This window comes from Haliaeetus leucocephalus, unplaced genomic scaffold (assembly GCF_000737465.1).
Source record: "Haliaeetus leucocephalus isolate CR32 unplaced genomic scaffold, Haliaeetus_leucocephalus-4.0 Scaffold848, whole genome shotgun sequence".
NCBI lineage: Eukaryota > Metazoa > Chordata > Aves > Accipitriformes > Accipitridae > Haliaeetus > Haliaeetus leucocephalus.
In genome coordinates, this window is record NW_010973284.1 from 8,860,382 (window position 1) to 8,885,395 (window position 25,014).

A 25,014-nucleotide genomic window follows, 5' to 3' on the forward strand; every position below is an offset into this window, starting at 1 on the left:
GGGCCACCATCGAGGTGCGGAAGGGCGGCTGCCTCCGCGCCACCGGCGAGGAGTACTGCAACGGCGCCGGGCTCTGGGTCAAGCTCACCAAGGTAACGGCGGCGGGGAGGCGCCCCCGCCGCGCCGCCGGGGGCCGCCGGGTCCCGACGGCGGTGACGAGGCGGGGTGTGCTTTCAGGAGCAGCTGGAGGAGTACGGGAGCAGCCGTGACCTGGGTGAGGGCTGGCTCCTGGCTCAGAGGTTTGGAGAGGGAGGAGACAAGTTGGTCCCGGTCGACTCCGTGGAGAAGATCCAGTGGCAGCACCAAACGCTGGGGGTCGATTATAAGCCCGCGGTCAGGTATGGCCCCTGCCTGCCGCGCCGCGGGTAGGGACCGGGCTGCGGGCGCCGGCGGCGCGTGTGGCCGGTGCCCACAGAGGACGTGCGTGGACCCAACCGTCCCAAATCCCTTGGGCGCGTCCAGCACAGCCCCCCTCACTCCCTCCAGCGCAGGTGGGACACGTGCCTGCCGAGCCTCCTGCGGGCAGGAGGGTGCTCCCTCGTAGGCTGATGCTGTTGGCTTGCGGCAGCACCTGCGCAGGATAAAGGTGATGCCAGGGGGTTCCTGAGGCACCCGGGTTTGGGCTGAGCGATGTCGCGGAGGTAGCGCGGTGATGAGAGAGCTCATACTTGATTTTCACGACGGAAGGCTGTGTGCGGGGCTGGATTCCCCGGCTCTGCCCCAGCCTCCACCCGGGTGCAGGGACACTCTCATCTCCCCCGCAGCTGTTCCTGCAGTCCCTGGGGGTCACCCCCCGTCCCCCACCGCTGCTGCCTCCTCTCCAGGCTAAGGCAGTAAACACTTGCGCTCACTGAGCACTGACCCGTCTTTTTCCTTGTGCAATTCCTCCACCGGTGCTGCTCCAGCTGGGAACAAGTGGTGGACCTGACCTACTCCATGCGCCTGGGAGAGAAGCCCAGACTCGCAGAGCAGGATGAGGCCGCGGTGCAGAAGTTTCGGTATGAGTGGTACTGCAGCACCTTGAGGGGCAGCCGGCTGGGGCCTGGACATGCCTGTGGGGCCAGGACTGGCTTCAGGGTTGGGAGTGGGGAGGGTGGGTGCCATTAGATGCCTTTTACATTGATACTGTTCAACACTGCTCAAGCAAAGATGGCCTTTGCTCCACGGAACATCAGAGAAACCACATGGTGCTATTCCCAATGGGCTGGGGTGGCCATAAACACCTGGTATGGTGGTGGTGAGATACAGCCGTGCCATCTGCCTGTGGCGGGGACAGGTGCCCGACACCATCCTGATGTGGTGACCATGAGATGCTGCGGCCAATCTGAGATGGGGCACCTGCACAGTGCTGGTGGACAGTTTTGGGGTGCAGCCTGGTCTCCCTGTCCCATTAACACAGAGCCCCCCTGCAGGTCTGTGCCCCCGGGCTGGAGCTACGAGCATGACATGGAGCTGGGGCGCTTCCTGTATGATCACAGCGAGAGGGAACTGCAGTATGGGGACTGCACCAAGGAGCATCTCAGCAGTGTCGAGGTCTCCTCGCAGGCGGTGTGTAGTGGGGCTCCTCCGCAGCCTAAAATCAGTGTGAGACACACAACCATCACTGCAGCTGCGGGGAGGAGCAGCCAGTGGTGGCTGTCCCCTCCGTGAGGAGCAGGGGATGGTGGTGGGGTTTTGCTGCTCTAGCAAAGCTGCCAGGAGTTGGGCATCTAGAGCAAAACGCTATTGTGTCTCTGGGCCACTGCAAGGGGTCTGTGGCTGTGCCCAGCTTGCTCTGTGCGGGAGCCACCGTCTGCCCACAGCCTAGTGAACTGAGGGGCTGGCCCGGTCCTGACCTCCTCTGGCCCCACGGGACCCATCCCAGGGGTGGCCGCGGCGTGCCCAAGGGTGCTCAGCTCCCTCCCTCCATTCACTGCACTCTTGCAGGAGGATGGCAGCGCAGCCCATCTGACGGACAACCAGACATACACCTTCTGGGAGAGCAACGGGCCACCGGGGCAGCACTGGGTGCGGCTCAACATGAAGAAAGGCACCATTGTCAAGTGAGACCTCAGGGTGTCCCCTCCCTGCCGGCGGCTGTGCCAGGGATGGGCAGGGTGCAGGCCAAAGCACCATCTTCCTCCTGAATGCAGCTTTCCCCAGGCTGCAGCTGGGGGCTCTGGGTTAAGGTGGGGGGCAGCTGCTGCCGGATGCACCCCAGGAGGACATGGCCTTGCCCCCAGCCCTGGAACATCTCTGGGGGCATCTCTGTGCCCAGGCAGCTCAGGAGGGGAGGACTACACTGCCCCTTGCTCTTCTCATCCCCAGGAAGCTGTGGCTGATGCTGGACGGGCAGGCCAGCTCCTATGTACCCAGGCGGGTGGCTGTGTATGGGGGGGCACCGAACAGGCTGCAGCACCTGAGAACAGTCCTAATTAATGAGTGAGTAATGAGCGAGAAGCAGCCTGGGTCCAGCTTGGGCCAAACTCCCAAGCTGTGTCTGCATCCAGAGCAGATGCTAAGGAAATGGCTGGGGTTGGTCCAGAGTGACCTGGCGGTGACAGTGACTCTCTGCAGGTCAGGGCTCCCTGGGTGCAGGCTACATCTGTCCCCACAAGCGTGGTGGTCCCCCGCCTCCATGTGCCAGCCACACGCCTTCATCTCCACTCCTGCTCCTCATCTGTGCTGCAGCAGCTGGGCTGCAGCGTGCTTCCCCCTGCCTGGTGACTTTGGGGGTCTTTCTGCCTCCTCCTTGCCTCTGGGGACACATGCTGCTGCCGTCACCTTTCTGAGCATCTCTGTCGTGCTGTAGCCGAGAAGTCCTGGGGTTCTCCACCTCTCCCTCTTTGCCCTGGCTCTGCAGCACCCTTCTTGAGGCAGGCAGGGGTTTATGCAGGGGTGTGAAGATCTCCTTCTACTTCCCCAAAACTTGCCTGTTTGCCTTTTTTTGGCTGAGCAGTGAGATCTGTCTTTGAAGAAGCACCTGCGAGACCACCAAGGTCTCCTTCCTGGTGGCAGGAGCCAACTCCTCACTGCGTCTGAGCAGTCACAGTGTGTTTTCCCACACACACCCATAGTTCTTTGACGGGACCTTGTCAAAGGCTTTGGAAACACAAGTGGATCACTTGCCAAATAGCTCATCTCCACAAATCCCTGTTTCCTTCAAAACACATCACCCTTGTGTGACCAGCTTGGCTTGAAGGATAGTTGTTCCATTGTGAGATGTGCCGGGACACCTGGGAACAGCGATGCGCTCTTGGCCATCTCGCCTTTCTGTTCTGCTTTGAATTTTTGCTCTTTTCTGGCTCTTTGGATGGAGCTTCCATCTTCTTCAGGATGTCTCTGTGCCTCTGACAGCCTCTTCTCTCTGCTCAGTCCCCTCCTGCTGCAGCCCCGGTGAGGTGGGGGGGCTTTCACCATGGGTAACATCACATCCTTGGCTGGGGAACCGGAGTGGCCCACACCTCGCTGGCTGCCTCATTGGTGTCTGTGCCTGGTGGCTCTGCCATCTCCCTCCACGCTGTGTGCAGGAACAGCTTCCAGGATGTCTGCATCCTCCGCGACATGAAGATCCATTTGCCGGTGCTGGAGATCCGCATCCTGGAGTGCCGGGGTGAGCCTGTGCTGCCAGACTGGGGCTGCTAGCTCAGCCCAGCCCTAAACCTGCAGCTGGTCCCGGCACCTGCAGCTCTTCCTGCTGCACTGGCTGCTTTTTGGGGTCTGTTGGAGGAAAAGCTGGGGAATGAGCTTCATTTGGGATGCCACAGGTGCTGGGGGCTCCTTGCCCCCAGTTGCAGCACCTGAGCTCTGCTGGCTGCACAGCTGCAGCTGCACATGCAGCATCACTGTCCTTTCTTGGCAGACCAAGGGTACAATGTCCGCCTGCGAGGGATTAAGTTCAAGTCCTTCTGGGAGCGGGACCTGATCCTCAATGCTGACATGTTCCAGCCAGCCCGGCTGGTGCGCTACCCTCTCCTGGAAGGGGTGAACAGAGATGTGCTGTACCGGCGGGCTGTGGTCATTCAGAGGTATGGCACAGGGATGGCACCATCCCTGCAGCGAGCCTGGACCCTGAGAAGAACCATGCCCTGGCCTTTGGCAGGCGATTGCACATGTCTTACTTAAAGTCTGCCAGCTCCTTTCCCGTGTGCGGCAGGGACTTTGGCTTGCTGCTCCCCATCCAAACATGGCTGCTTCCAATATCTGGGGAGCATGGAGGCAGCACAAAGCAAGGGGGACCTGCATTACATGGAGTCCCCCACCCTGCTGCCTGCAGGGCAGCCCTAGGCTGGGGTCAGCACTGGCCCCACAGAGAGACCCTCTGCAGCAATTCAGCCGCAGTGCTGCAGCATGGGCTGGGCTGCCCTCATTTGCAGCTTTTTCTTGGGGGGAATAAAATAAAGCACTTGGCCAGAGGGTGCTGGTTGGGTGCTCCCATTGGTGTGCTGCCGTGGGCTGGAGGACACCCACATGCAGGCAGTGCAGCGCCCAGGCTCGGTGTGTCTGCAGTGAAGCACCATGGGCATATCAGGCTCTGCATGTCTGCCAACCCCCTCGCATCCTCACGCTGCTCCTCTCTGGTCTCCAGGTTTGTCCAGCTCCTGGACAGTGTCCTGTGTTACCTGATCCCCCTCTCTGAGGACAGCGTTGGCACCTTCAATGCACTCAGGGTGAGCGTCTGCCGGGGTCCCCTGGGATGGTGCCTGCAGGAGCATCTTGTCACGGGCTTGGCTGGTTTTGCCGGGGTCTGTGGCATGTCCCCCTTGATCCGATGAGGACAGACCATCCCAGGGCTCATGCTGAGAGCTGCCATGCTGGGCATTGCTGCAGGGATGGAGGAGTTGAGCATTCCCTGTGACACCATGGGCTGTGCTTGGGGAGGGGGAAGGAGGGCACACGGTGGCAGGATCAGGCCTCTAACCATCCCTGCTTGTCCCTTGCTAGAGCATGAAGCCGTTCTTGCTGCTGTCCAAGCAGAGCACAGCCCTCATCACCCACTGTCTCCAGTCCTCGGAGAGCACCCCGCCTCACACCCTGCCAAAGCTGTACATCAACCGGCACCTGGCCCGGGAGCACCGCAGCAATCCTGCACTGGACCCCAGCTGCAGGAACACCGTCTTCACCCAGGTACGGCAACGCCATGCCCCATGCCAGCTACCTGCCAGTTCAGCATCACTTCCCCCCGCTGCATCTCATCCCCTTTCCACTTTGCTCCTCTCCAGCTGTACGAAGGGCTCAGATCTTCCAAGAACAATCAGCCCCTGGACTACAGGTAGGTCTTTAGCATCACATTTGCGGGGTGTCACCTCCTTGGAGCGGGGGGTAGGGGGGGGGATGCCAGGTGCTGCTGGCTCTCTTGGAGAAGGGATGTGCATGGGGCTGTTGCTTCCCCACAGGTGGCCCCTGAGCTACAGCCAGTGGTGGGAGTGCGAGTTCATCACCGAGGGCGTCATTGACAATGGTGAGAGCTCTTCCCTCCTGCCCCAGGGCGCTCCCCTGGGCTTTCTTGTGTTGGGGTGCAGCTCTGTGGTTCCCCTTCTGCAGCGGAGTGCCCACACTGTCCCGGCTGCTCTGCGGGAAGCAGCCCCGCTCTGCACACTTGGGGTGGTCCCTGCATCTCCCCTAGCCCACCAGTGCTGCCCTGGCCCCAGGGAGGGGGGCAGCTTGGCCAGATCCTGTGGCTCAGTGTCTGGCCCTGGCGTGTCAGGCACTAACCAGCCTCTGCCCCCACTGCAGGCGGCGGTTTTCGGGACAGCCTGTCGGATATTTCAGAGGAGCTGTGTCCCAGCTCAGGCGATGTTGCTGTGCCCCTACCCTTCTTCGTGCGCACCTCCAATAAGGTCTGACACCCCGCTGTCTGCCTGTCCCGGCCCTGGGTGGGGCAGCCAGAAGAGCCTTGGGGCTTTTGGGGTGTTAGTCCTATCTTAACGCTTGCACGGCTATTGGCGGGGGGGCTGTGCTTGTATCCGGGTGGTGGAGATCTCCTGGAGGGGTATAAAGGGCAGGAGAGGTGGGCGGAGGGGTGATGGAGAGGGAGGCTGCAGGAGGGACCATGCTGGGCTGGTCGCATCTGTGTCCATGGGTCCTAAGCCTCTCTCCTGCAGGGTAACAGCGGCAGCGACACCAGGGACTTGTACGTTCCCAACCCCTCCTGCAGGGACTTCCCCAAGTATGAGTGGATCGGGCAGCTGATGGGAGCAGCCCTGAGGAGCAAGGAGTTTCTGGTGAGCACGGCAGAGCCTCCCTGGCCAGCGAGGGGGCTTGGCAGGGATCGCCGTGTCTTGGGCAGAGGGGGTGCCCTCAGGTGAAGGAGGGGTACGGGGAGGACGTGTGTCTCTGTTCCCTCTGGCAGATCCTGGCTTTGCCGGCGCTGGTGTGGAAGCAGCTGGCAGGGGAGGAGGTCAGCTGGAGCAAGGACTTTGCCACCGTGGACTCAGAGCTGGTGAGTGGGGCTTGGGGCAGCAGGGCAGTGCCGTGCACTACCCTGGCTGCTCCGACTCCACCGTGATGGCTTTCGCCTGTTGGGGTTGCAGGTGAAGCTGCTAGAGGTGCTGGAGGGGGTGGACAGGGAAGCCTTTGAGTTCATGTTTGGCAGAGAGCTGACCTACACGATAGTGCGGAGTGACCAGCGCGTTGTGGAGCTGATCCCCAATGGCAGCAGCACCGTGGTGTGCTACGAGGACCGCAAGGAGTTCATCCGCCTGGTGCAGAGGGCTCGGCTGGAGGAGAGCAAGGAGCAGGTAACGCTGACCTCCAGGGCCAGCATGGCTCCAAGGGGACCCTGCTGCTGTGGCAAGCACTCCTGGTACCTGTGGGGTTGGTGGCTGTGAAAATGTGTCTCCAAAACCAGCTCCAGCTGGGCAGTTCCTCCGTGCATCCCATGCCCAGGATGTCCATGAGCCCCGGGGACACCCTTTGGGGTCCTGCGGTCCCTGCCCCTGGTGCCCTGGGTGGCTGCCCTGGGCTCAGACCCACCATGGTGATGCGGGACCCTTCCTGTGCCCCCCCAAGATCGCAGCCATGCGTGCTGGGTTGCTCAGTGTGGTACCTCAGCCTGTGCTGGACCTGCTCACCTGGCAGCAGCTGGAGAAGAAAGTCTGTGGGAACCCTGAGATCACAGTGGCTGAACTGCGGAGGTTTAGTAAGTGCCGGGGCCAGCCCAAAGCTGTTCCCAGACCCCTGCATGGGCAGGGGACCCCCTTGATGATGCTCTTCCTGCACATGCATCCTGTCCCATGCTGAGTCCCTGGCTGTGGGGTGCCTCGGAGCTTGGGGGAGGATAAGCCAGAGAGACCCTGGATAGGGATGCTTCAGGTTTAGCTGCAAACCCCACTGGTCCCCATTCTGGTCCCTCTGGTCTTCAGCCGCTGTGGGCGGAGGTGAATGGCCAACCTGCAAACGTGGACCCCCATTTCTCCACTTGCCTTTGTGCAGGATGCTGGCCCTGCTCAGAGGTGCCGGGGGCTCTCAGGGGCTCACTGATAGCAGAGGGTCTCCTCCTCTCCTGCCTCTGCTCTGGTCTCTCAACAGAAGGGCAAGATGGACATGTCCCATGTTAATTTGCTTTGCTGGGAGTTTCTAACGAAGCTGTTGCACATTTTTCATCGCAGTCACGTTTGAGGACTTTCCCTCTGATGACACCCGTATCCAGAACTTCTTGGAGGCGCTCGATAACTTCACCAGTGGTGAGCGACCCTAAGCCTTCCTTTCCCTGCTCTTCATGTGCAGTGGGGTGGGCCAGGGTACCCACTGCCCTGCGCCCCTGGGATGCTCACCAGGTGCTTCCCTGGGAGTCAGCTGGGGTCATCCCGCCTGGCCCTTCCCAGGGTGCTGAGAACATCGCTTAGGTTTGCCCTGTGCTCCCGGGATGCTTTTGCAAGGGCAGACCCTGCCCTGACAGCAGTGACTGGGATGGTCCTGTCCCTGTTGCTGAGATCTGAGCCCTGTCCTTCCCCTCAGAGGATCTCAGCCGCTTCCTCAAGTTCGTCACTGGCCGGAGCCGCCTCCCAGTTCAGATCACTGTCTACCCAGAAAGGGAGAAGTGAGTCCGTCCTGCCTGGGCTGGGGTCCCTGCGCCATGCTGGTTTCCTGCGTGGTGTGAGGTCCCTGCACCTTGCCAGGGTCTGACTCTTTCTCCTCTCTCCTAAGCTTGAACGCGTTGGACCTGATGCCACAGGCCTCCACGTGCTCCTGCAGCTTCTACTTGCCCAACTATTCCTCGTAAGTCGAGCTGGGGACAGGGATGCTCACCCCTCCCTGGGGATGGCACTGGGGTCCCCCTCCAGCCTACCTAGGTCCTCCCCTGGGGGATGTCTGGGTGGGTGATGGGGTGGGGGGAGCATGAGGGTCTCGGTGCCCATCCCAGCCGTGACCCAGCGTTCCCCCCCACACCAGGGCCAAGGCCTGTGAGGAGCTGCTGCGATACGCCGTGTACAACTGCATGTCCATCGACACCGACAGGAACCCCTGGGATGAATGAGGCCCCCCCCCAGGCACCCCATGCCATGGGAGCCGCCTGCCCCAGGAACACCGGCTTTAATAAAACGGCAGGGCCGGATCCTGCCATCCTGCCCCAGGTCCTGTTAGTGTCCGTGCTACTCCAGGGCTCTGACTGGGCCATATGTGGTCAGTGTTGCAACTGGGGGGGTGTGGGGAGGGGGCAGCATGGCACTGTCTGCTGGGTGCTGCGCCGGCACGGGGTGGAGAGCGTGGCGTGTACGTGGGTCCTGTCCCCTCCCTGGACACGGTGTGCGTGGGGAGCGCAGCCGCAGAGTGCCCCCCCCACCCCGCAACGCACCCCGCAGCCTGCAGCGCCACCTCCGGCCGCCTGGGGGCGCTGTGCCGCCGAGCCCCTCCCGCTGCTGGGTAAGGAGCTATGACTCGGCGCTCCGCAGCCCGGGATCCTTCCCTCGGTGTTCCTCTCGCTGCCCTGGCCGGGAGGAGCCGATGGCAGCAAAGCGAGGAAGGCGGATCGAGCCTATCGGTCTTCTACCGCCGCTGTCCGCGATCGACCCGCTCGGCTCTTCCCCGCGCGCACGCGCAGTGGGCGCCGGCGCCGCCATTCCTGTCCTGTCAGTGAGGTGCTGGGAGCCGGCGGCCGCCAGAGCGGAGGTAACGGCGAGGCGGGGGGAGGCCCGGCGCCTCCGCACGGGCTGTGAGGGGCGCGGGGGAGGCGGGGAGGCGGCGCACGCCTCCGAGAAGCGCTGGCGCCTAAAGTTGGGCCAGGTTGAACCGAACTGGTCTTAGCCAGGCCCGGCTCGGCTCGGCCTGTCCCGGCCCCGGCCTGCCCGGTTCTGCTGTGGTTGAGTGAGGCCCTGCCCCTGTGCTCCCTCTGCAGCATGGAGTTCCAGGCCGTGGTGATGGCGGCGGGAGGCGGTTCTCGTATGACGGACCTGACCTCCAGCATCCCGAAGCCGCTGCTCCCGGTGGGCAACCGGCCCCTGCTCTGGTACCCGCTGAACCTCCTGGAGCGCGCCGGCTTCGAAGGTGAGGCACGACGGTGTCTTGGTGTGGGAGTGGAGACGACGTGCTTACTTTGACCTCCTCAGGCTTCCCGTGGTCACCTCCGCCACTCCCGTTTGTCGCCCTCTCTTGTTCTAATGTCTTGTCGCAGGTGCCCTGTTGATTGGGGCAGGTGCCGTAGCAGGAGATCTCATCTTCAGTGCACTGCAGCTGTGCCGTTGGCCCATGTCACATCCCTTCCTTTGCTCTAGGCTGTGCCTCCTGTGCCAGCGCCCCCTTCCCCCCTCTTCTCCCCTCACCAAGGCTTTTCCGGTCTCTATGCTTTTCCCAACTTTGATGTCTTTCCTAGTGTTGTTAACCCGGAGTCTCTTGCTCATTTCTTTTTCTGAATTATTAATGAGAGTAGCTTGAAAACTGTGTTAGCTCTCCTGGGATATCTCTTGGTTTGTTGTTTCAGCCTGGCCTGAATTTCAGGGTTACTTGCTCTGTCTGAGGCATTTAGTCCTTGTTGCAGCGTGGAGCCAAGTGCTGGGGTTTGGACAGAGCAGGGCAGGGGGGAGAGGCAGACTTGTAATGCTCACCTCTGGGCCTTGTTTCATGGGAGGGCTAAAAATCGTATTTAGTACATGGTGAGATTCTTTAGTATTTTCTGGGTTTAGGGTTTTGTTTACCTTTTGAGCGGTGGACAAAATCTTTCTGTGATGTTCCCCCTGCTTCTTGTAAAACTTCTTCCTGACACCTTTCGTGTTTCTCTTTTTTCACATTTGTATTTGTCCTTTGCCTTTCTGCTTCTCTGGTTTTGCTTCTCCTGCGTGACTGTGCGATTAATCTGTAGTCCATCCTGACACTGTGGCTTTTTTCCCGACTGCAGCATTTTTCTGTGAAGTTGTAAAGATCAGCTCATGATTATTCATGTTAGCCTCTTACTATTTCAGTGTGAAGGAACAAAAGAAAGACTGCCTTAATTTTGTTTCATTAAGAAATCCTTAAGAACTTTTTTCCCTTGGAATTGTTTTTTGCCTGTTGTTTGTTGAAATCTGCTTTCTGAATGTCCATTTTCTTTGACTGTTTTCCTGTCTCTTTTTTGCTAGGATCATACTCTTATCCTGTGATATGGATATATGGGTAGCTAAAAGCTTCTCTGTAACCAATATTGTGCTTTGTGTGGCTCTTTAACTATTCAGAAATAACCATTTCCACTTGATGCTCTTGACCACTAGTAGGTGGTGTCAGATCTTTCTCCTTTCTCATGCATAGCTCTTCAACTTGTCTATCCTCTACAAAAATTTGGACGTGCAGGGTTGTATATGCAGCTTCAGTAAGCAAGCTGCCACCTTCCCGCTCCTCTCTTGCTTCTGCCCCCAACCAAGCTGTACGTTTCTGTGTTAATACTCCAGTGGCATGAATTCTCTCCCTGGATCATAATTTTTATTAAGTATGACATGAGGCTTCAGTGCCTCATACTTGCTTATGTTAGTAAGTAGGTGTGTTCCACAGGCTGATTCACTGCATCCCTTTTGTCCTAACTGCAAGTGCTTCATCTCTCCTGATATTTAGGAGACCTTTGTCCAGCCCACCAGATTTACACTGAACTGTGTGGGCTTACAACTTCCACCTGACACTAGTTCCTTCTCCATTGGTTACTTCTTTCCCTAATTCAAGGTGTGCTTTCAATCCCTTTCTCCAGGTTCTTCAGCCTGTTTTGAATCCAGGTTGGCATCCACTATGGGAGTGGGAGAGGAGCCCTCCCATACCTCTGGTACCAAACTGCCGCACAATTCTCATGTTTACAGTTCCTTCCTCTTTTCTGTTAACAGATTCAGGATGAGTTCAGTTTTGATCGATACAGATTTATTCTTGGTGTGTTTTCATCTTACCACAGGAGCTTCCTAGGCTGAGGGCTGTATTATTTCCCATACTTCTCTGTTAAAATTCTATGTGGAATACAATGTTACGGTGTTGGGGTTTTTTTGGGAGGGTGGGATATTTTAATTTGAGGGTTTGACTGTTGCTTTTTCCTTCCAGTTCTTGAAGCCAGGGGAAAAGGTTTCTTGCTGCTTTGTTTTCTCAGTCTTTTCTTTGGAGAGCTGCTGTTCTTGCATTGTTCATTTTGGAAAATATGCTTTCATGCCTCTGTTGATATCCTTCAAATATTCATTTACCTTTTTTCTTTTGTAGATGGAATGAGTTTGTTGCTCACATACTACTCCTCTCTCTTGCCAAGCTGGTGCTGAGAAATAGTTTAACCATTGTATTGTAATACTGTGGTTGGTGGTGTTGTCCATAGAGGATTACAGAGGATCAGAGTGGGCAAAAGACAAAGCTCTAAAGTGTTGGTGACATTAGTGCAGGGTCTCATGGTCTGAGGACATATGGTTGAAGTTGCTTACTAATGATAGAAGATGTTTCTGTTCTGTCTTGCTAACTTGTGCCACTCACATGCATGTGTGCCTTTCAGTAACAACCTCCACCCACACAAAGCAGGAGAGATTGTTTTCATATTCATTAGGAGTTTAATTCTCTTCTTCAAAAGTTACTACTGCTGAAAGAGCTTGGTTCGTTGTAGAACCCAGTTATGTTACTCAAGCCTTTTGACAGTTCCATCAGCCTTTGTAAATAAAAAGTGAGTGTATCCTATTTGTGATGTTTTTTTGTTTCTTCTGCTTGATCTCATCCCACTTTACTCTGTCCTAGAGGTCATTGTGATTACAAGGAAGGAAATCCAAAAGATGTTAAACTTGGACACAAAAATGAAGCTGGATTTTGTGTGCATCAGTGACAACATGGACATGGGTACAGCAGATTCACTGAGGCATATTCATCAGAAAATTAAGGTATTACTGCCTTCTATTGAACTTGACTGGAAGACATTTGTTTATAATAATACTTTTTTTATTGTGCTTTAAGAGCTGTCCCATGTAATGATATTGCAGGTAACTGAATTTCCTGATCTTCAGAAGAGCTGAATTTTGTAAAGGTCACCTCATGGGGGAACTCAAACAAAGACTCTAAATGACTAGAACTGACAGCTAGGAAGGCTGGAGCAGATTCAGGCTGGCCACTGGCTGTTTCTTAGTGTTAGCTTTCTGACACGTTAATTAAAGGGCTGTATTTGTTTATACAATTTTTGATATGATGTGTGATAGCTGTTGTCCATATAGTTTTTGGGGAAGTAGTTCTGCACAAATGTTCATTGTCATCTTAGCTGATATATAAGGAAGTTTCTGTTCAGTTCTTGGCCCTGCCATAGGCTTGCCTGCACCATTAGGCAAGTGACTTGCTCTGTGCTTCAGTTTTCTGCTTTTCCTATGCTTTTGCTGGCTTGGTCATATGGTTAGTTCTTTGATAAACAGTGCCCAGATGTGATAAAGGGCTGCTGTTCTAATAAAAACACCAGTTTGTAGAATTCTGATTTCCAGCTGCACAATTAAAACACTCCCATGTAAGGCAGAAATGCTGCTTGGAGCTCTTGCTGTGATCTGGGATGGAATTTTGTTTTTGTTGTTGTCATACACTTAATCTTTCCGATTTGTTCCCTGTCTGGTTAGGCCACCTTAGCCAAATTGGCTGTTTAAATAAAGGTTGCAACAGAACATCAATGAACCATTTAAGTCCTGAGGTGTCTTTTTGTCTTCAGACTCTTTTTGAGTGTAATAAACTGCAGTGTAACAGGCTATGTACTCCCAACAGAAAGACTCCAGGTGAGACAAGATGAAAGTTTCCAGGCAAATATGGGTGTCTAGGCACAAGGAGAGAGATACTGCAAGGGATTAATGCACGGACTAGAATAATTTAGAGGGCAAAGAGAAGATATAAAAAGGAAACCAAAATCAACAAAATCAGTTTAACTTAACTGAATGTTTCTGTCATGTGGAGAATTGTGCTCTGTCATAACTCTGGCAGTATTTTTTAAATATGTGCATGCAGTGAGGAAATACCTCTGCACTGCAAATTGTGACCCTGACCTTACAGTTTTATTGCCTAACCAGAGCGATCAGTTGGGCTGTCTGGATGTCCCTCTTTTTGGTAATCCAGGCAAGTTTGCCTAGGGGAGGCCTGGGAGACAACAGTAAAGCATGTAGTGGTAAGAAAATAGACTGTGTCTTCAGAGGTAGCAGTTTTGGATCTTCTGTTTATTTTTCAGAAAAAAGGCTTAGAGAAGATGTGTGTTTTTCAATACTACCTCACAACTTTTCTTCAGTCAACTGCTGTGTAAGAACAGCAGCAACTGCTTCTGCCCTTTTTATTCCATGTCTTGCTTGTCTGGCCGGACAGGACGAAGTGGTCTCTTACTTGAAATAAGCCTATACTAAGTTCTTGAGCAGATTGCTGTACTGTGTATTTTGGAGTTATTCCTCTAGTAAATGCATACCACTGATACACCTTTTACAGGGTATACCCTCTTCTGTCTGATACAGGTGGGAGAACTATACAGTAGAGGTGGCTGAAAAGCTGCTGTATGTTGGCTGTGTCTGGTGTAGCGGGAGAGGGATCTTGCTGAAGAATGAGTTTCCCTGGTGAAAACAACTGCTGCTTGTGGCCATAGTTTGCTGGCAGGCTTTTTGTAACCCATGCCAAAAGTCTGATGAGAAGTTTAAACTGGTTGCTGAAACTTAGTTGTCACAAATTGCCCACAGACAGAAGACCAAGTGTGCTCAATAAAAACGACGTAACATGGTACAGTATAGACAACTTGCTTGTGTGCAACGCAAGTGATAGGGAGTAAAGCCAAGATTATAAATGCGCAGTAAGAAGTATGTAGCTGAAATGCTGATCACAAATTCTGAGATGTGCATAAATGCTGGACCACTCTAAAGCATAAAATCTCATGACTTGCTCCCTTTTCTAGCATTTGTCTGAGGGAGTTCCACCAGCATTGCTGCTTGCTGTGCTGGCAGTTGCAGGGCTTTTTGTTGTGTTGCACCTTGGTTAATGAAGCTTGATACTTTAAAGATTAGATGTCAAGATCAGATTTACAGAATTGCAGTCAGTAGTAGCATGAGAATACATACGTGCAAAGCCTGTAAGGGCTGAGGGAAGGTAGCTTGCATTGTTGTTTTATTGCTTTTTGGTGCTGGCATTTTTGGGGGCAGGTAAGACTATCTTGGTTCACAGTAACAACCAGTTGACTCCACCAGTCTTACTTTCAGAAGTTCGTGAGAGCAAAGGAAGCCTGTTCAAGTTTTTGCTTGCTGTTTTGCCCACTATACACACAGAGGATTTTTTTTGACATCTTTACTTCAAGAGTTGATATAGTAGATGTGTGCTCTTTGCTCTATTGGAACTCTTCCTGTTATTTTTGGCTGTCTCAGCTTACACCTGATTGACAAGGTAGCAGCTTCATTAGGGTTTTTATGTTCATTACAAGTCTGAATGTATCCTTTTCTTGGATCCTTCCACAATGAAGATGATATGCTGAACTTGATTCCTAAAGGCACCTGCCTGAGAAGTAATGAACAACAGAGAACTTGGTCCCATAAGTTCTATTTTCTGGGTTCCTAGGCCTGGGTGTCAGTCTGGCCTGTTCTTTACTGGTAGTTCTTTAATTGACATGTGTGGTGGGTTGTTTTGTTTGTTTTTATTTAAACATTCAATTCTGGGGTCTGAATAGCTAACACCATTAACTAGTCACAACTCTACAACTGAGAACCGAGGCTTAATGAGGTGAAGTAATTTACCTAGGATCATTGAAGAGATTTGTAACAGTACTGGGAACTGGACATTGGTCTCAAATCTCTCATGGTTTTGTGCATAAGATCATCTTTCTACACTGTGTGCAGATTGCATACTCTGTTTCCCCACCCTGAAAAAGCCAGCAGGACAAAAGATTAAACACAAGTTGAAGCTGTTTTAAATGGAAACTACTGAAACAGAAAATTCAGTAGAGCTGTAGTCCAGTTTCTAAATGGTGAGTGTTGTGGTTTTTTCAGTGTGTGCTAGATTATGACTTTAAAAAGGTCTTCAGTTTGGGAACGTGTCAGTCTAAATGTAAGTAACTGAAAAATCATTTTGCAATTTATGGAGTAGAAACTGGTAGGGAATTTTTTTTTTTTTTTTTTTGCCTGTGTTCGTACTATTTTTTGATTGGGTAATATAACACATCAATGTTTTGCACTAAGTCCAGCACTTAAAATGATATTGTCAAAAAGCGGGTATGGGAGTTACTCATTTATTTCTTAAATGTTTTGTTTTATACAGGGATATGAAAACAATTTGTTTAAGGACTTTGTGATAACTATTGATCAGATCCTTTAATTGCTCTCCTGTGGATAATCCCAGCATTTCCTTAGAACACTGTTGGTTTCAGCATTCTTCTATAGTCTGTGCCTTATGGCAGTTTCCATGGCTATCATTTTAATGTCCAGTCTTTTGGGGTTTTTTTATACACTTTTAATATCACTGTCAGTTTTATTCTTTTGGCCCTTTAAGTTCCTAGTTTTTTTCTCATCTTTTGTAGGACTGATAATGAATGGCTTTTCAAATTATGAAAATAAAAGTGAAGCTGCAAAGGCTTAATTCTTTTCTCATTTATATATAGGATTGGAAATGGTAGAACATAGACTATGTAGACTCACAGTTGATGGTATAATAGTGCTCTAGTTCAAACTGCAGCTTTACCACCATAAGGCTGCTTACAGGTCTCTATCACCTGGTGATCTATGCTGATGAGACAGATCTCTGTCACCTCATGATCTAGCCTAAACAGAAAAACAAGCCAGCCTTCCATGCCTTTAGGTTTGGGTGGGTGACCTTCCCTGGTCATGAAGAGCAAAGAGAGCTCTCCTGTTCTGGTTGGGGCCTTGGCAAGAGCGGGTATATAGAGGAATTTAATGTATTTTGGAAGATGACGGTCTGCTTCTGTAGCTGAGTAAATTCCTATAGGAACATCAATTTTATTTATTTAAAATGCCTTCTAACTTCAGTTTTCTTTCAATTGTTCACATATGCAATTATACTAGAGTAATTCTGAAGTGATTTACTTTGTGAAAACTTCAGTGCTTTTTGAGTTATAGCCTTACCTGCAGCATGGAAGTGAGACAGGTCCAGCAAGACTTACAGGACACAAAAAGAGGCACTACCATGGATTTCTTCAGCTGTGTGCCTGTCAGCATTTGAAAAGCTGTGCAAAGTAGTGGAAAAAACCTTTCACTAAATCTCTTGAAGACAACAAAGAGCTATGATAAACAAAGCAACTTTGATGGATTGTAAGAAGTAACGAATCAAGCAGTTATGTCCTTAGGTTCCAAATCTGTTAAAGCAGTACTCTTGTGCAATTTATTCAATCCAGTATCTTTATGTCAAACTTCTAAAATATTGCTGTATGTTCATGTCTGTTTTCAAGAATCGCTGTCAGTAATTACTTTGAAACTTCAGAAAATGATTTTTATAGATTAAATAACAAAGTCAGCTCTCTCGAAGTCTGTAATAGGTAAATACCACCTCATCCAATGTATGTTAGTAAAAGCAGACTGTGAGCTCTTTAGGGCAGAATCTATGCTTTTCTTTGTCTCTGAAGGGCATATGTTTTAGTCTCCTGCTTTGGTTGGAACCATGTTGCTATTGTCTTAATCTATTATTTGCATTAAAGAATATTCTTGACCTGTCAGGGAGTGCTTAAATAAAAAAATATTAGTTAGCATAGGTGTAAAAAATTATTTCTGTATGAAATGTAAATCAAACTCTCTCCTTCGTGAAATCTCATTTTCCACATCTTTTTTTTTTTTCTCCTGTCCCTTTCTGATTCTACTCTCTTAAGATATCTTTCCTACTTCATCGCTCAGGCTGTTACTGGTCACTGTTTCGTCCATTACTGGCATGGGAGGCACATAGCCTTTGCATGCTTTGCTAAGGAGCCTGTAGAATTTATTTGTAAGGGGGAAGAAGTAATTTGCTTTCTTAAGAGTCAGATTCTCTAAAGGGTAAACTTTCATTAGGGACAAATGAGCAAACAATTTGGATGTAAGGATGGCTTAATCTAGCATAAACAACTGAGTACCTCTTCCACAGATGATGAGAAAACACTAAACTTGCTCTGGATTTGTCTTCAATTTTCCTCACTGATGGTGCTTCAAGATTAAGGGTTTTTTAAATGAGATCAGTGTTTGGCATTTTTAGTAAAACAGTTATGTTTAGCATGCTGCTGTAAATTAAGGATGATGTTACAGGTGTGACAGAGCAGGTGCTAAGGTGTAATTTGATAATTTATGTGTTCCTGTTTTTATTTATTTTTATTTAGCATTCAAAGCTTGCTAACTGCCTGGAGTAGTGTGGAAGGGGGGGTGTCTCTGTAAGAAGTGTGGGTTTTCTTTTTTTAAAATTGCTTTCTCCTCAATAACTCTCACTAGTCCTTGTTTCTGGTTTTCATTGGTAAGCAGCACTAGCTGGAGCACTTAGATGAGTTCAATCTGAATAACAGGGAAATTGGTAGGAGTCTTGACAGTTTCAGTGGTGATACATGCTTTCTAGCAAGAGAAGAGGTGCAAGTGCTGTCCACTGCATGCTGTGGTAGGAGATTATGCAGTTTTGTTTTGTAGGCAGCTTGTCTTTCAGTGGTGATTCCCCCCCCCCAATTGTGGGCAGTAGACTGCCTTTTTAAAAGTTAACTTACTTTGATGTCTCTAGAAATTTTATGTAATGAAATCCCCTGGCTCACTTAGGGAGGCTTTTCCTCTGTAGCTGGTGTTAGTGGACACGCTTTTTTCAAGTCATAATGTGAAGTCTTCTGGTATGTCTACTGGGGCTTTTTAGTGTGGTTATTACCTCCAGTATGTTGCTCTGTGATTTCTTCAGTCCAGATTTATGTCCTCATTTATTTGACTTCTACTACCATACTTAAAGGCCTTCTCTTGCAGTTTAGTAGATGTCCTTTGGATGATTCACAGGACCAGTGCGAAATATATGTGCCATGACCTGCCATGTTATAGCGCAGCAATAGTGTCAAGCTTTGGTTGGTAACACAGGACTCATGATTTTGGGGATTAGTAACAAGAAATTGTAATAGGAGCTAGGAGCCCAAGAGTAAATTGCAATGTCTCAGAATGTACTAGTTGACATGGGGTGGTGGTGAGCAGCCATGCTGATGGAGGAAGGAAAGGTAAACGTAAGACTAGAAAGTATCAGGTAAAGTATTTTTTATGGTAGAGATGAGAAATTAATACTATTGCTTAAGGCAATGGAAAGATTTTTTGCCTGGAATACTGCACAAATGTGGAACTCAAATGCATCAAATGTGGAACAAACACTAGAAAAGGAGATAAGATATTCAGAGTGGGATATAATTGGGTTTAAATTTGCTATGAGAAAACATAGGCTGAAAATTACAGAAAGGTTTTAATCAGAGCAGAATAGGATTGTGCAACAGTCTTCCAGAAGGAGTAATTGAGACAAAAATCCCCTAACTTTATACTAGGGTGAGAAGCTGTTTTTTTGTTGTGGTTTTTTTTGTTTGTTTGTTTGTTGGTTAGTGTTTTTAAAAATAAACTAAGTAATGTGATACCTGGAATGGCAGGAGGCTAAACTCTGACTCAGGGAGCCCCTTTGAGAACTGTGTTTCTGTGACTTTCTGCTTGTACCATTCATCAAACTGCTGCAGACCTTTTTGTGGGTTGTAGATTATTTTTGATGGGGGGAAAAAAAAAAAAGGTGGGGGGTGTCACTGTAGTTTACAAATGAGTTCCTCTGAAATTTAGGCATCTCTAATATTTGACCATTTTGTTTCCTGTGCCAAATTTTACCAGACCCATGCAGCTGCTGTCTGGCGCCACCTCCCAGGCTGGGGCCTCTCCAGGCAGCAGGTTGAGAAACCTGGTTAAATCATGAATCTGTGTTTCGGGCTGAAGCAGGAGGTGGAGTGGGTGTGCCTGGATCAAGCATTTGTCTTCACTGAGTCTATATTATTTTCATCTTCTGTTAAGCATTTCTCTCCCTTGTGTCACTCAACTATACTCCAGCCAGTGATTAAAATGTGGCGTTCCAGCAGAGTAACAGCAATGGAACAATTTCACATTTTCCTTCCTTGATGAGCCCTTAGTTGTGTTAATGGAAGCCCTGACTAATATGGTGTGAATTAATCAGCATGTCTTCTGCTGCTATCACTGGTGAGTGTTTGCGTGTGAAATGTTTCATCTCAGGTGGTCCACCTGGTTTTCTCAGTTTAACAAAGTAAGATTTGAAAGTAATATGGCTCTTAAAAAGCAAAACAAACCCTAAAAAGCTACCAAAAAGAAGAAGAAAAACCAACTTTCTCTGAACAAATAAACAAAGATTGAAACTCCAGATTCTCTTGGTATGTGCATCTTTGGGAGCCATGTTGTGGAAAGTGTGATGTCACGGTGGTGGTCTGTATGCTGCTGAGGGTCACTGATCCGTGGAGTCTTGGACGGCATGGCTAAGCGCTTCACTTCCTCTGTTGAAAAATCTCCTTTCCAAACACATGATGTAAGTAAGCTTGCTGTAACGGCTGGAAGGTGGAATCTGAATCCTTTTGGTACAGCTGAGCAGAGTTTGGTGAGCATGGAAAGAAAAACTTCAGTCCCCATAATATATAGTTATGTATTTTTTGTACTGTCAGTGGAAATTAAAAAAACCAAATGAAATTCATTTGTAAGAGACAAGGTCTCTCTCTCTTTCTCTATATATGAGCAAGACTTAACTAAATATTCTGTTAATCTATTTTGAAATAGTAAAAAAAATGTCATCAGTTTTTTCCAGCAGACCTGACAGAAAATACTCTTGAGTGTCTAAAATGCAAATAAAAGTCGCTGTCTTGCTGTTTTTTCTGATTCTGCCTTTTACAATGTTGTTAGTGCTGTGTGGGGAAAGCAGATGTATGAGATGGCAGCTCGCAGGGTATGTAGCATCTTGTTTCCTTCTCTGCCTCTGATTGAAAGCTGCCACCACTGAGGCACTAGGCAAAATTTATTACGGATCGCATGCCCAAGTCCCATTCCCAAAGCACAGCTGATTGTCTTAGTAGAAAGCAGCTATACTGGCAGGTGCTCAGGCTGGCGATGTTGCTGGGGGGAATGATATAGCGCTGCCTGACTGTGTGCTTGATGAATGTGTTCAGGACTTTGCTCTGATCTTTATTTTTCCTGGCAGGGTAAGAGTTAGAGAATTCAACAGTTGTTGGGGGGGGGGTTTGCCCTTTTTTTTTTTTTAAGTTACTCAGCTTTAGAAGAATGTAGCTAATTAAATTAATTATTTTGCTGCCAGGGTTTACTATGGATCAGGGCTAAAACACCAGAAGTTTGAATGAGGCAATTAGCTCTGAAGGTTAGGATCAAGAATGGTTATTAGGGCATTTGCTTTTCTGCATATTGTTGGCTAAAGAGGCTGCCTTCCATCACACACAGCGGCAAAACCTTAGGTGTTTTGCAAGAAGAGTCATTGACACTCCTGAGATGCCTGTCAGTTTTAATCGTTGCATCTCCCACTGCATGTCTTTATCCTTTTCATGCTCCTGGCAACTTGAGGCCTGTGCTCATTATTTTAACCAATACCTCTTGTTTCCCTGTAGAAGTTAATTGTCAGCATTTGTCCTGTATTACAGTATATGTTTTCATTTAGACCCTATGTGGTTTCCGATGAATTACACAAATTCAGCCTATTCTAGCTGCAGATGTAGTAAGCTCTTTGCACATGTATATAGCTGAACTAATTTGTTTAAAAGCATCCTGGTAGAAATCTTCTCCTGTTATTATGAGCTACTACTAGTTTTCATTTTTTGATAGTAAATAGAAGTTAGTCATCGTATTTGGAAATCATCCTTCATTTTCCCTATTTAAAGTATATACAGTCTTCTTGTGTCAGTAACTTAGTGTGCTGTGTGCTGATGGAAAATTACTGCTTTAGTAAAGGTAATCTCAAAAAACTATTTGCACTTTTTGTCCTTAACAAGACTTTCATGGACACATGCAGGCAAAGAAGAGTTAGATGTCCTTTATTATCAGCTCATTTTATCAGGCATAGAAAATGTTTTACATTAATAAGTCAAACTCAAGTTTCTAGTTTTCAAAAATTGTTCTGTGATGAATGTTCAAAGAAGTGAAAAGTCTGTGTGAAGTGAATTTGTACCTCTTGCTTCCAAAGAGAGAGATTTTAAGAATGTGGGGAAAAAAGTTAGTGTCCTCCAGCTGCCATTTTTCCTTGGTGCTGTCAGTGGTGAGGGCAAAGCCTTGTGCCATGTATGAGCCCTGAAGATGTAACTGTCACCCATGCCTGGGTGAGGACACGAAGGGCAGTGTGAAGGCATCACTGATGTCCGTGCCACCCTGGACTCCACGGAGCAGGAGGAGTTGTGTAGGGCTCCGTTTTGTGTTCCTCAATGATATTAAGTCAGCATCTGGTCTGATGTTTTAATAATTTTTTTGCTTGTAATTTCCAATGTCCTTGGCCTTTCCTTATGAGACTCAAGGCTTCCCTGGCTTCGGGTAGGATGATACTTGCAAGGAGGCATTCACAGGCTATTTGTACATTTTTCTGGAATAACATTCCTTCCTTGCTGTCCGCAACCTTCTTACTTTGTTTCTAGCCTGCATGATTTCTACTTGTGTATTTTCCCCATGTTGGATCTTAAGAGCGCTTTCGTCATAGGAGGTTGGGACTTTTCATGGCAATTGTGGGCTATACAGCTGTCACAGTTACCCTGTTGCAGGTGATATTCCTCAGTGAGTATTCATCCCTTGAAAGAGAAAATGGAATTGTTTGTATCAAGCACAATTGTGTGTGTTAACCTAAGTACATAGTTCCAATTATTGGGGAATGTGGGAGGGAGTAGATGCCAAACATCAACCCATGCAGTTACTGTGCTAGAGAGGGTTTTTCCCTGTGTCTGTTTCTTGCAGCCTGGTACAGTAGTGTAACACTGATAATAGGAAGGTGGTGCTGTGAACAGCACAGGCTATCCCAGAGGCTGTCACTTTGCTCAGCACTGGTTTTCTGTCACTGTTTAATTTGGTGAAAGCCATGGTGAAGATCAGTGGACTTGTAGGATGCTTGGAATTTAATTTTGCATTTTTGTCATGTTAACTGGGAAGCCCATGTAGGTTATCTTGGTTCTGTTCTGAAAAGGGAGAAACGATTGTGTATTCAGATGTTCTTGAAGCAAATTTAAGCGTTCTTCTGTAGTATAAATTCTGTTAGCTCCTTTGCGAAGATGGTGAAAATTCTGCATGTAGAGTAATAGTGCTGGAAAAAGCAGTGGAGGTACTGGAAATTTTCATAACATTTTTCTTACAACAGCAGTTGCTGCAGACCAAATACCACTGGCAAAATTGGACAGGTGCTAGAGGAGAAAATAGTATTGCATGGAGGATATAGGTGTAGGAATCTATGGTTCAAAACAGTACTTTCATTTAACGTAGCATGATTTAGTTTTTACAGGAAGAAAACAACATTTGAACAAAGCTAATCAGGTTTCACACAAGTGGACACTCAGTTCAGTGCAGTCTAGTGCGAAGTAGCAATGCCACTGAGCTGTGTTTCACATAGCGTGTGCTTTGCAGAGCAGTTTAGCATTTGGGTTTTTTTGTTGGAGCAGAGTTGAAACTGGGTTTTGTGTAATGACTTGGTTTGACCTTGGAAAGAATTTCATGCCTTTTTTTAAAAAATTTAAATCACACTGATATTAGCTACAGGATGGCAGAATGATTCCTAAGGACACATGCTGTATATGTCTTGGTTTTTGTTTATAGTCTGGCTTGAGACTGCAAGGAACCATTATGATCCTCTAGTCTGTAAGGGAATTTGCACACAGTAATTAGGGCTGTTAGCCCCAAAACTTACAGATGACTTAGTGAATGTGTTTCTGAAAGATAGCAAGGCTTTATTCATACATTCTAGTAGATAAAGAGTGTATTATATCCTTTGGTGTTTTATTCCAGATTATACTTATTCTCCCTCTCAAACCACTTTGCCTTTTATTTCTATGGTGAACACTGATTTCTAGCCACTGAATCCAGTCATGCCTGCTTTTTGTTGTATTGCTGAGAGATCTGCTGTTTAGGTAATTGCGGGCTGTGGGCAAAGGCCTTCTTTCCCTTCAGTAAGTTGAGCCGGTTGAGCTCCATTAGGACTACTTTTTATTATTATTGTTTGTATGACTGCAGCACCTGACTGCCTAAGGCTCTGCTTACATTAAGTGTTAAGCCTGGGCTTGAGCTCTGGGCTTTGGCAGCGAGCCTGCTGTGCCGCTGCTGTTGAGATTGGAGCCTGACTGCGGCGTTCTCCTTTCTGTTCATGTGAGGCAGAGTCCAAGATCAGCTGCGCAGCAGGTCTGCTAGTGCTGCTGTGCAGGTAGTCCTGGAAACCTGCCTTCCAGGAATAGGAGTCATGAGGAGAGCGCCATTTGTTTCGGGAGTTCTCCTGCCTGTGAAGAAGGGATCTGTTCATACAGTGCGTTGAGCCAGGGGAGAGTTTAGCTTGCCAGGCTCACCCTCCATGAACTGGTGAATTCAGGGCTTGGGTTATGGGGTGCTCCTCTGAGCTTTAGCAGTCATGGTTCTCGTGAGTGGACGGTGCACGCTTTCTGGGTGCCTTTAGATGGCGGGGAAAAAAACAGTCTCCTCTGTGGCACGCCTAGGATCTGGACGTAAACCCAGGAGATGACTCCTGACCTTAGACAAATGAGAGAACCTAGCGAGACAGGATAGTATGTGTCAGTGTATCAGTCCGGAGCCCTAGCATACTGATGGCCTGATAATTGTCAGTTTTCTGTAAGTGTAAGGGTAGCAGATTTCTTTTAGGAAAAAAAAAAAAAAAAATGACAGCAGAGCCTAAACCCACATCCTTTAGAAGATACAAGTAGGTGATAGAGCTGTCATCATTTATTGATGTAAGGCAGTAGATTTGGTAAGTGCGTGGTGAGTGGAAGGGATAGGCTATTAAAAGGAGGGTAAACAGCTTGTGCTTGATGTGACAGAAAATGGAAGGGTGATGTGGTTGGAGGAGGAAGTTGGGAAAATTATTTTTGGAGTACTGTGTGACAGAGGAAAAGGTGGGTTACAAAGCTTATGTTCCAGACCAGAAGTTTTACAGTTCAGTAAGTATCATAATATCAATGTCCTGCTTTGGGAACACTCTTAATAAGCTTATGAACTTGTGTTCATCTCTAAACTTCTGCTTTTGGTTGCTGATAACTCTAAATTACCCTTTTCCACCCCACGTGTCAGTTTGAGCAATAGGTAACAAGACTTCCTCCTGGGAGGAGACAGGATGCCTTCTGGGCTTGAATATCTTTCCTGTTCCTAGCTTATATGTATGTAAATTAAAAAATATTGATTTTGGATGGTAGCTCCTGAGATACAAAGATAACCTAAAATGGTGTTTTCATTGTATGTTCCCATCTGATATAACACATAGGATGAGCCATATGATGGGACTGGGGTTAAGTCTCCTCCCCAGCTTCTGGCATCTTTCTTCCAGCTTTCTTTGAGAAGATAAACAGTGATGCTGACAGGTTACGTATGTGAAGGCATTCACATTGCCTTAAGATATCCTCACCTGATGAATTCAGGGCCATCCAAGAAATTAGAAGAGACTCCCTTGGCTCCCGCATTAGACTTTTCTGTTTTC

The 25,014-nt window shown here is 48.8% G+C and overlaps 2 protein-coding genes across 3 annotated transcripts in view; both read left to right on the plus strand.

Moving 5' to 3' along the window:
• Positions 1-8,458, plus strand: part of LOC104841205 (E3 ubiquitin-protein ligase HECTD3-like) — an 8,855-nt gene extending 397 nt beyond the window's left edge. Inside the window, exons 2-21 of the mRNA XM_010582721.1 lie at positions 15-92; positions 178-338; positions 906-1,007; positions 1,413-1,548; positions 1,927-2,042; positions 3,510-3,592; positions 3,842-4,007; positions 4,568-4,649; positions 4,924-5,106; positions 5,202-5,251; positions 5,376-5,440; positions 5,716-5,819; positions 6,084-6,203; positions 6,332-6,421; positions 6,513-6,719; positions 6,991-7,120; positions 7,590-7,664; positions 7,939-8,020; positions 8,128-8,199; positions 8,374-8,458. Of these exons, the coding sequence (XP_010581023.1) occupies positions 15-92; positions 178-338; positions 906-1,007; positions 1,413-1,548; positions 1,927-2,042; positions 3,510-3,592; positions 3,842-4,007; positions 4,568-4,649; positions 4,924-5,106; positions 5,202-5,251; positions 5,376-5,440; positions 5,716-5,819; positions 6,084-6,203; positions 6,332-6,421; positions 6,513-6,719; positions 6,991-7,120; positions 7,590-7,664; positions 7,939-8,020; positions 8,128-8,199; positions 8,374-8,458 (2,187 nt within the window). The remainder of the gene's footprint in view (positions 1-14; positions 93-177; positions 339-905; positions 1,008-1,412; positions 1,549-1,926; positions 2,043-3,509; positions 3,593-3,841; positions 4,008-4,567; positions 4,650-4,923; positions 5,107-5,201; positions 5,252-5,375; positions 5,441-5,715; positions 5,820-6,083; positions 6,204-6,331; positions 6,422-6,512; positions 6,720-6,990; positions 7,121-7,589; positions 7,665-7,938; positions 8,021-8,127; positions 8,200-8,373) is intronic.
• Positions 8,459-9,007: 549 nt separating this feature from the next.
• Positions 9,008-25,014, plus strand: part of EIF2B3 (eukaryotic translation initiation factor 2B, subunit 3 gamma, 58kDa) — a 104,479-nt gene continuing 88,472 nt past the window's right edge. For both annotated transcript variants that reach the window (XM_010582471.1, XM_010582472.1), the window contains exons 1-3: positions 9,008-9,090; positions 9,317-9,465; positions 12,136-12,275. In XM_010582471.1, the coding sequence (XP_010580773.1) occupies positions 9,318-9,465; positions 12,136-12,275 (288 nt within the window). In that variant the 5' untranslated portion in view covers positions 9,008-9,090; position 9,317. The remainder of the gene's footprint in view (positions 9,091-9,316; positions 9,466-12,135; positions 12,276-25,014) is intronic.